The following is a 13,772-nucleotide window of genomic DNA, read 5'->3' as shown; positions in this document are numbered from 1 at the left end:
AAGTCCAATTCACAAACCTGGATTACAATGGTTAGAGATAACACTAAAAAGACAGAGGATGAGAAAATGTACCAGGCAAAGGGCAAGGTGTGTGTTTTCAGTCTCCTGAGGAGCCTTGGAGTCATTTCCACTGAAGCCGTCCTCACTGGGTTTTGAAGGAACTTCCACAGCATCGCGTGAAGCTGGAGCTGAAGGCGGAGCTGCTTCTGAGGCTTCTAGATCTGCTGCGGGTCCTGGTTCTGTGGTCTGACCTGAAAGCAGAAGTATAAGTTTACTTTCGCCTTCATTTGCCAATGTTACTCAACACTCCACTCTTCTGCAGTGGTGTCCTGTCTGACTATAGAAGATTATCAATGCCTGATTACGAGCAGAAGACTGCTTAGTACTGTAATCGCAGTCTTTTATTGTTGACTACTGAGCCGTTCCTGTAATGTGGTTGGTGATTAAATGCCTTTTTAATCGGCACATTGAAAGTACGGAAAAACATTGCTAGTCTGTCCATCACGAGCCACTTCTCTCACTTCTAGTCTCCTGCAACTCCCCAAACGGAACACACACACACACACACACACAGTGTTTTGTTCTTACCAGCCTCCTCAGGCTTCTTCTCAGCATACTGGGCCGCAGCACAGTCATAGAGTTGTCTTGCAGTCAGGCTAACAGGTGAAGTGCCTTTTACGAGCGCCTCTGTAACCACGGCATCAACACTCTGGCACGCCCCTCCGTAGTGACGTGCCAGAGCAGCCACTGTGCTGCCGTTGTCTAAAGTGGAGAACCGACACACACACACGATTTTACAAAAACATACTCGTCAATCCCAGGTCACTGGGTATTTCAACAGTATATAATATGTGTACTGTAGAGTACGGAAGCCCTGAGAGGCAAGTTAGAAAAATAAATGTGGGTGATCCTTTTGAATCTGATCTAAATTGTTTTCTCTCCTGTGTTTATGACTTAGGATCAGGTGAACAAGACAGCAGGTGAAAAAAAAAGTTTTCTTTCTGAAGTCTCTTTTGAGGAACTCATTGCGTTTCAACTGCAAGGACCTGGGTCTAAATTAAGTTCCAGGGGCATTTTATTTGATTAAAATATGATGATTCTGCTAATTAGGTAACATCATTTTATTCGATTTACAACACATAATTGATTAATTAGTCAATGAATTGCATCACCTGTCAGTGGGGCTCCATATACAATAATAGCAATGCCTTTGCGGTTGCGTGCAGCCAGAGCCTCAGGTGACAGATCAACACACATGTGGCGGGCGATTGCTCTGGAGACGGGGGTCATCTCTAGCTGCCCCAGCCCCCCACTGCTTCCCTCTGTGGTCATCTCCGAATCGACTGAAAGAACAAGCGTTACTTCAACACACTCAGCTCAGGCTACTTTCAAGTTCTGTATCTAACATCCTTGTACTCACGTAGTTCAGCTGGTTTCACATTTAAAGTGTGCACTTCTTCCACTTTGCTGTCTGGTGAGTGGGCATCGTTTTGTCTTGACCTCTCTCCTTCCTCGTTTGTGTCACCCATCACGGCTTCTTCTTCATCCAGGCCTTCCTTCCGTTCTGCTGCACACAGGTAGATTGGATTAACACAGGTATGCACACGTTATATGCCGACACCTTTAGGTATATGATTTCAGTGCTTAATGATCGCGTGCGCCTGAAGCTACCGTCGTCTTTCCGCTGGGAGCAGTGCTCCTGGTAGTACTCCAGCAGTTCTGTGGGAAGACTTTCTCCAGGGGCTCTGGGAGGCAGCAGTAATATGTTGTTCTCATCATAACCCTGCATCAGACGCAGGATCTACGTGGGAGGAAGTAATGAGAAAGAGAGGGGGAGGGAGAAGGAAACCAGGACAGGAAGAAAACACAAAAAGGAACGGACAGAAGAAAATTAAAAAAGTTGTGAGGGACCAGGTGAGGAAATAAGATAAAAGAGAGGACATCTCCAAGAGGCAAAGAGTGGTTGGAAAGATTAGGTAAAAACATGCGACTTCACTTTCCGTGATGTTATGCATTATAAACGAGGTACCTTTTCTTCCTCAAGATACTGTTTGTCAAATTCCAGGGAGTAGAACTCAACGGGGAAAGGGCCGGGGTTCTTGACGGTGACCTCACCCTCCACCTCAGTGGCGACAGGCATGCATGGCCCCAGCTCCAGCACCGACGGGCAGAACTGGAGATGTGGCTCGTCACCCTGCCCCTGGGCTGTAATGAACACCTGCTGGCTGCTCTCAGCCACACGGACCAGTAGCTGCATGTTGTAAGGATGCTGCAGAGACACGTGCAGTAGGTCACCAATCCATGTAACGGCCATGACGCTCTGCTGCGTATTGTGCCGATGTCTAAAATCAATTAAGCTCTCTTTACCCCCTCAGCGGGGCTGAACGTTATCTGGACATTGACTCGTTCACCAGGGGACAGCATGCCAGAGCTGGGGATCATCTTGAACACCACGGGAGCTGGTCGCTGCATCTGCACGTCCTTTTTACGCTGGCAGAGAGCAAGAACACCGAATGCAGTTATGTCTATTTATCTTTTTTCGATACTATTCCAAACCCTTCTTTTTCCTAAAGCTAAAGATGGTAGTTTTGTGTTACCTGGAGATCAAATAACATATTGAGTTGTCCATAAAATGACAGCGGTTATACCTTTTCGAGAGGCTTCCCCTTCTCAGCTATGCTCCAGCAGCACGGCACAGACTCACGATTAAACAGCTGTATTGTCTTCATCTGATGGGGAACAACAAACAAACAACAACAACAACAACAACAACCTGAGTGCATTCTCATGTCCGTTTGACTACAATAGAATGAACTGATATTCATGGTGTTCATGCTGCTTCAGCATAAAATCACGAATCGCAATGCTCTGATGTATTCAAAGATGCATAGCCACAACCACGTTGAAGCAGTTCAAGTGTATGAGCTTAGTGAGGGAAATCCGTGATGAACATGTCCTGATCTGTCCGCAAGATGGCACCACAGTGAGGCAGCACACTGGTCTCTAATTAGTGCCGCTCATTAGAGTGCCACGCACACACCCAGCAGTGTTAAGCTGCATACAGAATTTGTGCTTCCTGTTGTCCTACTTTTGCATGTTGATAACACAGATTGAAATATAAAGGGCAGTCAAAGAAGATTTGATCTCAATTTGTGTAATTATCCAAATCAGTGTCAGAGATTATATAATTATCCAAACTTCCAACGCTGCATTTTCATTCAATCGTGGAACATAAGAAGCAACCTCTGCAGGGCGACATAACCGTGTCTTGTCACACTGTATTTACCTGACACGCGCCACACTGCACAGTGTCAAACTGCAGTGTATCCGTGGAAACAGTGACGGCCGGCACGATTACCACCGCACACAGCCGCACCCGGACCACCGGGCCGCCTACGACCTGTAAAGCCAAGCCAAGACAACTTAGAAACGAGGACACAATGAGTCAATTATGTCGACATTTTACGTTGAATCAGAAATGTGCCCATGTGTACCTGTATTGGCATGACAACACTTGTGTCCCCCATCTTCAGGTTGGCTCTCTGGGGGTCAAATTTAACTGTGAAAGTCTGAGTCTCTCCACAGGGCAGGTTTTTCACTCTTTTAACGTCTGCACTGAATCCTTTGAAGAGGCAACAAAACACTCAAGGTATTATTCATTTCATAAAGGCAAAATGTAGAATAATGAGAGGAAATAGAAAATAAAACATCCAATTAAAAACAGAGGGATTCATTTCAGAGACAATCCATCACTTCAAGTTCATCATTTATCCGTATCCCTCTTCTGTTCTATCATCTCACTTTAGCTTTTATCAACAAAATTATATCTAAATTAATCTGTAAACTTAATTAAAATAGTTTAATATTTCAGGAAATCCTCTTGTTCGCTGTCCTGCATTGCATTAGAGGAGAAGATACATGCCACTCATATCTGTCTGTTAAACATGAAGCTGGATCCAGGAGATGGTTCACTTAGCTTAACGTTAACACTGGAAACCATGGAAACAGTTAAATAAAGTGGACATACTCTGGACAGTTAAATCCAGAGTTAAATAAAATCCACCCACCAGTATCCCTAAAGCATTATTAACTATGGAATGTCACTTCATTCAATATTAAATAAATACAAACATAAATAAATAAACTAATATTCCTATGAAATAAATGAATGTGTCAATTAAATAAATCCTGAAATAAATAAATGAGGCAATAAGAATATCAATACATTTAAATAAATAAATGAGGCAATAAGAATATCAATACATTTAAATAAATAAATGACTCAATATAGTTTAAATAAATATGTTCTTATTCTAAAAAAGGGCATTCTCCCTATTTATTTCAGGAGACTTTTATTTCCTAATGCCACATTTATTTCACAGCTCGTTTTTTTTCCCCCCATCTATTATATTCAAATGAGTGGGTTGAAAGTCACAGATTTAGACCAAAACATTTTTAATTAAAATTTTCTAGCCGGCTGACTCTGCCTCACTCCCTGAAGACCGCCGCTGAGAGACTAGACACACATTTTTGAAGCGGACCTGAATCACGGGGCGGATTGACGCATTGTTTTTCTAGTTTCCGATGTACTTTCTGTGTGTCCTGAAGCTCAACCACTGCCGATTTATGAATGCCAGATGCATCATCACACCACGTTGTTCTGCTAGTTTGAAGTTTGTGAATTATGTTACCTGTTCCAGCTAGAGGTTTGCCATTGGCATGGAAGGACACAGCCAGTGAACCAGTGTTGGTCACATTCACAGTGTGACTGAGGACGTTGCCTGGAATGACGCAACCAAAATCCAAAACATACTCAGGGAGGAGGAACCTGGGGGAGAGAAAAGACGTACTTAATAAATCAATTTGATTATTTCATACGTCATAGTAAACAAGGGACCATTGAGTGGAATGGTATGAGTGAAAACAGTCAATGCACACTATGACATCCATACATTTACACAAGTACCACAGAACAAAAACCTACCCAGCCAGATATCAGTCATTAACCCAAACTCTTTGAATTCCCCAACACAGTTCTTCTTTCAGACCAGTGAGTGGGCCATCTGTTCAACCAAAGTGTGTGTGTGTGTGTGTGTGTGTGTGTGTGTGTGTGTGTGTGTGTGTGTGTGTGTGTGTACATACTGGCTAAGTTTGTGCCACTTTCTGGAGGAACCTTGCAAGTCTCTGAGCTCCAGCAGGCTACCGGTCACAGCGAGAGCATTCCGTTTGACCAACGTCCTCTCTATCTCCATGTGAAGCAGCTTTTCATGCTAGAGGCAGCAGGCAAAAGAGAGAAGGGAGAGGGAGACAGAAGGAAGGGTACATTAAACGCTCCAGAGTTACTAAAAAAGTATGGGAGTGCTACGTGAGCACCAAACAGCACGGCCTCAGCGGTGAGGACAATAATTCGAGGCACCTCCACGTCAAAGCAAATGACATGCCCAGTTTGGAGCTCTTAACAGCAAGCAGATGTAATATTCAAACTTCAAGATATCCTCACTTTTTACTTTCATAACTCCAGTGCCAGTCCTACTTTAGCTTTAGACACTGTGTGAGAGTCTTGCACAGATTTAATACGCAATGTTCAAGATTTCATGGACGCCAGCCAAGGCAATTAACTGGGCTATACACACTTTGCACAACAATAAGGCCACTCACACAACAACCCCGCAACAACTATGTCCCGGCAACAAGTCCTGGGTGTCTTTGGCTCGGCTTCTTCTCATTGCCGTCTTGGTGTCCAGGAAGAGCAGAGACTATGTTCTAATTTAATCCAGGTTCTTACAGACGACACCGGCTCAAATCTGTCCGTTTAGGTCCACAAACAGAAGTGTTTGCTCTCTTCACCTTTGACCGACTTGACAAAATGTACCAACAGAAATCCTTATGTTTCGACTAGTCAAAAAACGATTGCAGATTTTTGTATTAAGTATCAACGAAGCTATTTTAGGATAAAACGGTAGATCTGAGGTATTTTAACAAAAACAAATGAATTTGGAGGTACTTTGAATTGCTCTTCTCCCTTGACGCATCATAATTGAATAATAATTATTATTATTCTGACCGGCCACGTTGTAATTTTGACTTTAGAATGCATTTATAGGTGTCTAAATATAATAATGGATAATCAAGCAAAAATCTTGAACCAGTTTGCCCTCCTCTTCTCTTCACACCACCTGACTAAAATGGAAGCAGTCTGTCTGTCTGTATGTAACCATTTTCTCCACAACCGTTCCTCCGATCGACTTCACATCGTAGTGTCAAGCGTGAGCTCTTTAGATCGATGGGATGTAAAGTATTGAAAGGGGACTTAACTGTTACAAAACGGCATCCTGGGTACAGCTCGCTCTCTGTCGATGTTCGTGGGAGCTTTCGCACCCAAATGACACGTACACTCTAGCATTGCACCTTTATCATGGCAGGTGAAATGCTCAGGAGGACCCAAGGGAGCACAATGTCAAGTGAGAAGCTGTTTGGATGAGGGGTGCCGGAGAGAGTCGAGCCAGGCCGAGCAATAGAAAGTCGCTGAGGTCAGGGTTTTTTCGTGGATAAGGTGGTAATGGTGCCTATTTGCAAGTTTATGCTAAGGTATGGCAGTCCTTATCTGTCCTATCCTTATCTGCAAAGGAAATGTTTGCATTTTCATTTCAGACACGGGGAATGTCAGGGAAGCGGTTGGGGCAACACACAAAACCATGAATAAATACTGAGGGGATGAGCAGAAAATAGCAATTTCTATTGTAATTCAATGGCTTTTGTCTACGCCCTGGAAAATCAATGCACAGATAAGAAGCAGGGAAAACCCTGTGGAATAGGTTGGTTACTGAGAGCAGAGATGTAGTGGTACTGCCATGCCCTTATTGTAAGGAAATATATTTGGGGCATGCACTATACACTATATACATTCATACATATATTCATTAAGCATTTTAAACAGGAAACAACATTAATATAACATCAATTTAGTATTGTGTTATTCAATGGCTCTTTTGTTTTCTCCCCGTTAAAGGTTTTTTTGGAGAGTTTTTTCTGTACCGATGTGAGGGTCCCAGGACAGATGATAAAGCCCTCTGAGGCAAATTTGTGATTTGTGATTTTGGGCAATACAAAATAAATGTAATTGAATTAAATTGAATGTTATGTTGAATTGGTTTTAAACCATCTAGAGTCACTTATTCTTCCTGTACTAAAAAAAGCATTGTACAGTTTCCACTACACTACATACAGTGTGCTTACCAGAAACACACATGGCACCAATTTTGGAAGACAATACTAGAAATAAGGTTGTCAATGCATAAAATCTATGTTTTTTTTTTTATCTCAGTCACTGACTGTGAGGGTGCGGTTGGCCTCGGTTGTATCTCCTCCACCTCCGGCGGTTCCATTCATAAGCTCCTCTCCCTCCACAGCTGTTCTGGCCTGCTGCACCACATCGCTGTAACACTCCTCGGCTGTAAGGGAATCACAGCGCCACATCAGTGCAGATGCAAAGGGTTATATTTGTGTCAGAGTCTGTTAGCATAGAGACCTGTCAATTAACCGAAGGATTTGCTAATACAACTGGAATTACCGCCGCGCAGTACGTGCATGCCACCGCCAAGCAGTCATGTTGCAGTTTACGTCCATGTCCGTCCAAAATGTTGTCACTTCATCATTTTATCCTATTAGACATATGTGTGAATTTATCATAATTAGCAATGTAAATGAATTATTGTGTTTTGTGAGGTCACGGTGACCTTTGACCATTAAATCAAAAGTTCATCCTGTAGTCCAGGTGAGATGTAGTGAGATTCCCTCCAGGTGCTCCTGAGATTTCTCTTTCAAGAGAGCTGAGCGGACATAAAGTCACAGCGATCTTAACCTTTGACCACCAAAATCTAATCAGCTCATCCTTGAGTTCAAGTGGGCGTTTGTGCCAAATTTGAAGAAATTCCTCACGTCACAAAGATTACCTACTCTGAACTTAATTCAGTCAAAAGGGACGATAAACTATGACACCACATGTTTACCACTTTTTCATTACTGCTGTTTACTGAGCTTGATAAGTGTCCAATAGTCCGTTCCAATGCAAAGAGAACATTTCCTTCTAGTGACAGTACTGACACCATAATTGCATTTGGGCATTTTGGGTTATGTGTATGCATACAACCGCAAGACGGGAATTCCAGTTTTTGGCTTAAATAATAAGCATAATAGTAAATAAAAACATATTTCATTGTAAATGTTCATCCTTGTTGGCTTGTTGAGTACAGATATGGTCATGTCTGTGTGTATGGGAGCATGTCTATGCATACACAGGTTTTGTGGCAAGTTCAGGCTGATCCTTGGGAACGTTCCCTCTCCAGTCAGCGTGATGACCTGCGGTGGCAGGAAAGCCACCTGCAGCTGAAGCTGCTTCTCAAACACCTCGGGGAGGCCTGGGAGGTAGAGCACACGCAGACATTGCTCCGCACCGGCATCAACGTAACCCTGGCACACAGAAAGAAACACATACAAAATATGGTTAAAAAAAAACAAAAAAACCTATGCATAATAAATTACCCCCCGACCCCCACACACATCTGAAAGAGTCCCAACATGACCTCACCATAGCGGGGATGACCATGGGCCGGCCTGGTATGACGTCCTGTCCTTCCTCATTTCGCTCCTCTTCCAGGGCCTTCATCTGTCCCCCTGCCTCCTCACCTGCCTCCTCATCCTCCTTTTGAGGGCCTATGATGCTAAACGTAAAGCCCATCTTGCCAGTATTCCTCAGGGTCACCTCAGCTTCCCCTTCGTGATCAAACAGCTGGAAGAAGAAGAGATGAGAGGCGACATTGCATTTTAAACTGCCAGTGCCTTTATTTTCATTGGAGATAATGTGAATTAGTTTTTTTGGCAGAAGGTTTTGGTAAAACCACTCCACCTAGTGTCTCTTTGGTGGAGTGGGTGCTCTGTAACGATGACACAGTACAGCGATGGTTTCTAGAAAAGAGCATGCATGATGTTGGCCTCCGTTTGAACCTCTTGGTTTATGGTAATAACTATCATTAGAATATAATATGAAAGAAGATATGGCGTCACTGTAATAGTTGTTACTGTGATATGAGCATAATGGAACTTTTATATGGCTGTTGAAAGTGAGAGTAAGACAGAGAGAGATAGAGACAAACAAGAAAAGTGATTGAAAAGCGTTGCTCAAAATCAGGAACTGTTTAAAGTTGTGCATGCACACAGGGGGTTGTTTTAGGATTTCCTGACTAATATGGATAAATCTAAATTGAGCCAGGAAAACAACATGGGGAGTAACAGAGAGAGAGAGAGAGAGAGAGAGAGAGAGAGAGAGAGAGAGAGAGAAAATAAAAGAGAAAGAATAGTGCTGAACAGACAGGAAGGTCAGAGAAATGTTCTGCTGAATCGCTCATTTCAACTAAATCAGAAATCAATACGCCCTTGTTTTGAATATCAATGATAACTGGTCCGGATGGCTTGCATACTTAAAGAGGGAGTGGAGGCGCAAAAGACCAAAGTGTGAAAAACTGTGCAGTGACATTCAAAGTCAATTTTGTTCCCTCTCGCCAGTTTTTGCAGCGGATAATAAGATCGGTAGAGCTTGTTGGGTTAGAGATCTGAGAAGATTAAGTCTGGGTAAAGGAGCTCTGTTTACATACCTGCAGACCAAAGTCAATATGCGTCGAGTCAAGGCTGTAGCTGATTACAGATGCTTCTCCTCTGAGTTGGATTTCATACGTCGGCCCCTCCTCTACACGGCACTGTGCTATCACCTCTCTGCTGATGTTTTCGTGGCCAAAGAAAGTGAAAACAACCTGCTGCTGCTCCCCAGGTCGCAGATGACCGTATATCGGGAAGATATCAAACACCTAGAGCCACAAAAAGACAAACAAGTGGACCTTACAAGAGAAGTCCTCATTTCTATTTACTGATTCTGCTGTTATTGTACGCTCACATTAAAGGGATAGTTCGGCATTTTGAGACACGTGTTTCCTCTTCCCTGCGTTTCTTCATGTGTCTCTCTACGTCTTTGTATGTTGTGTGTGTTGCTGTGGCCTTCCTTCACTTCTGCTGGTCCGGTCTTCTCAATCGGCTCATCCACCCTCTCAGTCTACACACCTCACACCCACTCATCCACCTCCCATCACATCATCGACCTGCAGTACATCTTCACTCCTCACCAGAGTGTTACAGTGCTACTCTGGTGCTTGTCCTGTGTTTGGGTCCCACTCGTGGCAGCAAGAGAGCAAATATATGTTGAATTATCCCTTTAATTAAGCTCTAGTATTTCAGAAGGTTTCTCATTTAGATTTTGCACTAGTGGTGTGTGCTATTGAGTTGAGTGCAAACACAATGAGTTGATTAATCAATGACTTAATCGATACTAATTGGCTTCGTTTTTCCGTTGTTGGTCCGACAATATTGTTATTTTTTACAATCTATAGACCGTTTCCACGTAATTGCATTGCTTGGCGACAGCTCCATGTTTACGTCCTGCCAGCTCATGTCATCCACATAAGCTGCCACAGGAAATAAACTGGGACACCATTGGGATGTTTACCTTTACACCTGTGACATGGTCTATAGAAGTGGATTCAACTGATCAAAGAATAATCAAGAGACTACTCAATAATGAAAATGATTAGTGGTGGCCCCAAATGACATACACATGTTACAAATCCCCGACACAAATTATAAATCAGCAAACTACCATGAAGCCTCCTCTGATTTGTAAAAGATTCTCAGCATTAAATTACATCAATAGATTAAAAACTAGAAAGATATTACACACGCTGACAAGAAAGAGGGGAATCTCCACACTGAGGTTTATTTAATGCAAAAATGTGTGTGTGTGTGTGTGTGTGTGTGTGTGTGTGTGTGTGTGTGCATGTTTTCTTCCTCCACAGCATACAGTACAGACAGCTGCAGGTTCTCTCCACCCCCTGACAAACGTGAAAGCTCAAGCAAAACCCTGATTTGTTTACAGGCGAGCATTTGCCTACCTCTTCCACACCCACAGCGCCCCGCGAGCTGCTCTGTTCATCTGCACCAGGCCTGGAGCTGAGCGGATCTGAAGAGGCAGGAGAAGGCGTTCTAGAGGAACTCCACCCTCCTTCTTCCGTCCCGTTTGCTGGATTCGTCTGCTCCCTCTCCGCCTCCAGCATCTCTGTCTCTCTACGAGGGCGAAAGGATAATAAAACATCCCTGAAGTGGATATTTGTTTTTCCCCACAATGAAAGTAAAGCTACATAAGACAGACAGAGGGTAAATGAAATGTTGGGAAAAATCAATGGCAAGAGGCAAGAATACATGAAATCATCTTCCAACTTTATGAAAATAGACCAGTGAAAGCCTCAATATGTCCATGAGGTAGCAGGGTAACACGTGTCCTACAACAGCAAGTTATATAAGCATCCATTATACGTCTATCATTAACATATATTGTGATACCCAAGTGGAGAAGAAAATGTTTAGCACCTACACCCCAAAGAACTCAGACTCTCATTTTCTCTCTCTGTTCTACTCTCCCCTTCCCTGTGGGATCAGACTGGGTGCATCCATCAAGTTAATTAAACATAGTGTTCTATAATTAAGAGGAATTTTAATAGGCAAGCAGCAGGAAACAGGTCAGGATAGATTGCAGTGAAGTGCTGAATAAACATGGAAGAGAATGAAAGAGATTTAGTGAGTGAAGCCATCTCAAAGCTGGGCTGCACAAGTTCTATATTAAATCACCGAACACCGGCCACGTCATTGCCACAGTGTGTGTATGTGTTTGTGTACGTGTGTGTGTGTGTGTGTGTGTGTGTGTGTGTGTGAGCTTCAGAGAGTGCATACATGTAAGGCAGCATTCATGTCTGCACACGCATTTGTTAGTTAGTGCTTTAGCCCTGGTGTGTCAGCTTGTAATGAGAGGATGTGAGGCAGAACAACCAGCAGGGGGCACTGTTGTATGGTCAGTCTGTGATGAACGCTGTGACAAGCCGGCCTGATGTCTGGCCTCGGGGAGATCACAAATCAGTACGTCCAGCGATGTAAGACGGTGGAGCGAAGGAACACTGCAGGTCAATGTCTCGAAAAAATAGGGTGCCATTTGGGTGGATGAGAGTTTGTAAAAGCCCAACAAAATACCGTTTGCCCCCCTCCCCCCCATGGAAAAAAAGAAGTTTTTTGGAAAGAGTTTAAAACCCACTGGTGCGGACAGAGGAACAGATGGTGAGACAGCAGATGATGACTCTGCAAGAGTGCAGCTCAAGACAGAAATAGCCTACTCTGACATTCTCATATGTGTCTCTCTCGCTCTCTCCTCCGTCCATTCTTTCCTTCGTGGGTGGGTGTGACTGTGTTTGACTGCTTTGCTATGTTCAGTCTCACTAATAATCTACACAGCAAAGGCTGCTGAAACACAAACATCTCACTTCCTGCAGACTGCTGGGAAAAAAAAGGAGTGATGGGGAAAGATTTTGATGCTGAGAAAATGCTATTGGTACAGACAAATGGCTACTGGGATTACAGTCAGTGTGTGTGTGTGTGTGTGTGTGTGTGTGTGTGTGTGTGTGTGTGTGTGTGTGTGACAGAGATACAAAGATAGCGAGCGTGAGAGCGACAGAGAGATGGAGAGAGAGGCTTTCGCTGGTTTAACGCTGATATACATTATTTCAAATAAACTGTAAAGGTTTATGCATTTCCCTCAAACAGCTGACAGCACAAATATTACCTTTGGTTTCATCACTTTTACGGTTTCCCATTAGTTTGTGTCATATTCTTAACAACTAAAAACGCTCCAGCAAGGATGACCAGTTTCACTCGTCTCCCATGCAAATGAGCTTTTTCAAAGGCATGCGTCATTTAGTTTATGCAAGAGGTGTTACCGGCCTTATTCCCAGTGGTGGAGAGTAACTAAGTACATTCACGCTTTAGATCAGTTTAAATTGATGTTGCAGTCAGAGGTGGCGCCGTGTTTACACCACGAGGCTCCGTGTCTCTCTATATTTAGTTTTAGTGTCTATTCACCTTCGATGTTTTATCCGTTTCTTAGTTCATTTCATACACACCAGTTACAGTCTTCTTTGGTTTATTATTCATTCTGTACTAGTGTTTGCAGTCTCATCTTGTTAGATGCACCGTGTATTTTGTTGTCCTTGTACTCCCTTTGTGCTATGACAGTTGAACATTATCTAATCTAATCTGTTGAAAAAACAGATTAGATTGTAACCACAATAACGTGTCGCCTCTCTCTGATAAGATATAGACATCGAATGTGCTTTAGGAACCTCGGATTTTTAAGAACTGAGCAGAAAGAATTCAATTATGTCTCCATTCTTGTACCGTGATGCTGACATTACGATGCAAGAACGGGAAACTCAAGGCTGTTTGAAAAAAAAGTGACATTCCAGGTTTAAAAGACTGAACGAGTGACCATGGATAGCTGCTCAAGGATCTTTATCTCGCCATTGCATTAATCCACCAAGGCTTAAACTCAACTTCCTCTACATGTGAGTGATGACTCCATCACCCTGTTGTCCAGTGATGTAATCCATCATGCCTACAAGTAGCTACAGTGCAAATATAGAGTCCTAAAGACAGAGAAGTTACAGTATTTAAATGTATTGTACTGCCTCTATCTATCAGTGAGGCAGAGGGATAGAAAATAGTTTGCTCTATTGAAATCCCCCTCTCCAAAGGCTGCGGTGTAATTACTGATAGGGATGTAATTAGCCGAACATGGCCAGATAGTAGCAGGTTTCGTGAGGGAGAAAGAGAGACTTCGGAGAGCGAGC

General features: G+C 43.2%; 1 protein-coding gene across 1 annotated transcript in view; it reads right to left on the bottom strand.

Moving 5' to 3' along the window:
- The window catches only part of hydin (HYDIN axonemal central pair apparatus protein), a 72,369-nt gene that overhangs the window by 24,408 nt on the left and 34,189 nt on the right, over positions 1-13,772 (bottom strand). The window contains exons 24-41 of the mRNA XM_068731938.1: positions 10,995-11,166; positions 9,651-9,860; positions 8,713-8,788; positions 8,588-8,649; positions 8,295-8,469; positions 7,333-7,451; positions 5,143-5,270; positions 4,692-4,828; positions 3,495-3,622; positions 3,287-3,400; positions 2,649-2,729; positions 2,368-2,490; positions 2,030-2,269; positions 1,672-1,801; positions 1,421-1,567; positions 1,173-1,343; positions 589-762; positions 73-251 (exon numbers count right to left, since the gene is read on the bottom strand). Of these exons, the coding sequence (XP_068588039.1) occupies positions 73-251; positions 589-762; positions 1,173-1,343; positions 1,421-1,567; positions 1,672-1,801; positions 2,030-2,269; positions 2,368-2,490; positions 2,649-2,729; positions 3,287-3,400; positions 3,495-3,622; positions 4,692-4,828; positions 5,143-5,270; positions 7,333-7,451; positions 8,295-8,469; positions 8,588-8,649; positions 8,713-8,788; positions 9,651-9,860; positions 10,995-11,166 (2,566 nt within the window). The remainder of the gene's footprint in view (positions 1-72; positions 252-588; positions 763-1,172; positions 1,344-1,420; positions 1,568-1,671; positions 1,802-2,029; positions 2,270-2,367; positions 2,491-2,648; positions 2,730-3,286; positions 3,401-3,494; positions 3,623-4,691; positions 4,829-5,142; positions 5,271-7,332; positions 7,452-8,294; positions 8,470-8,587; positions 8,650-8,712; positions 8,789-9,650; positions 9,861-10,994; positions 11,167-13,772) is intronic.

Source organism: Cebidichthys violaceus, unplaced genomic scaffold, assembly GCF_023349555.1.
Source record: "Cebidichthys violaceus isolate CVI_PGR_0920_01 unplaced genomic scaffold, fCebVio1.0.p SCAF_55, whole genome shotgun sequence".
Taxonomy (NCBI): domain Eukaryota; kingdom Metazoa; phylum Chordata; class Actinopteri; order Perciformes; family Stichaeidae; genus Cebidichthys; species Cebidichthys violaceus.
Note: the sequence above shows the minus strand (reverse complement) of the source record. Positions and strands in the feature narration are given on the sequence as shown.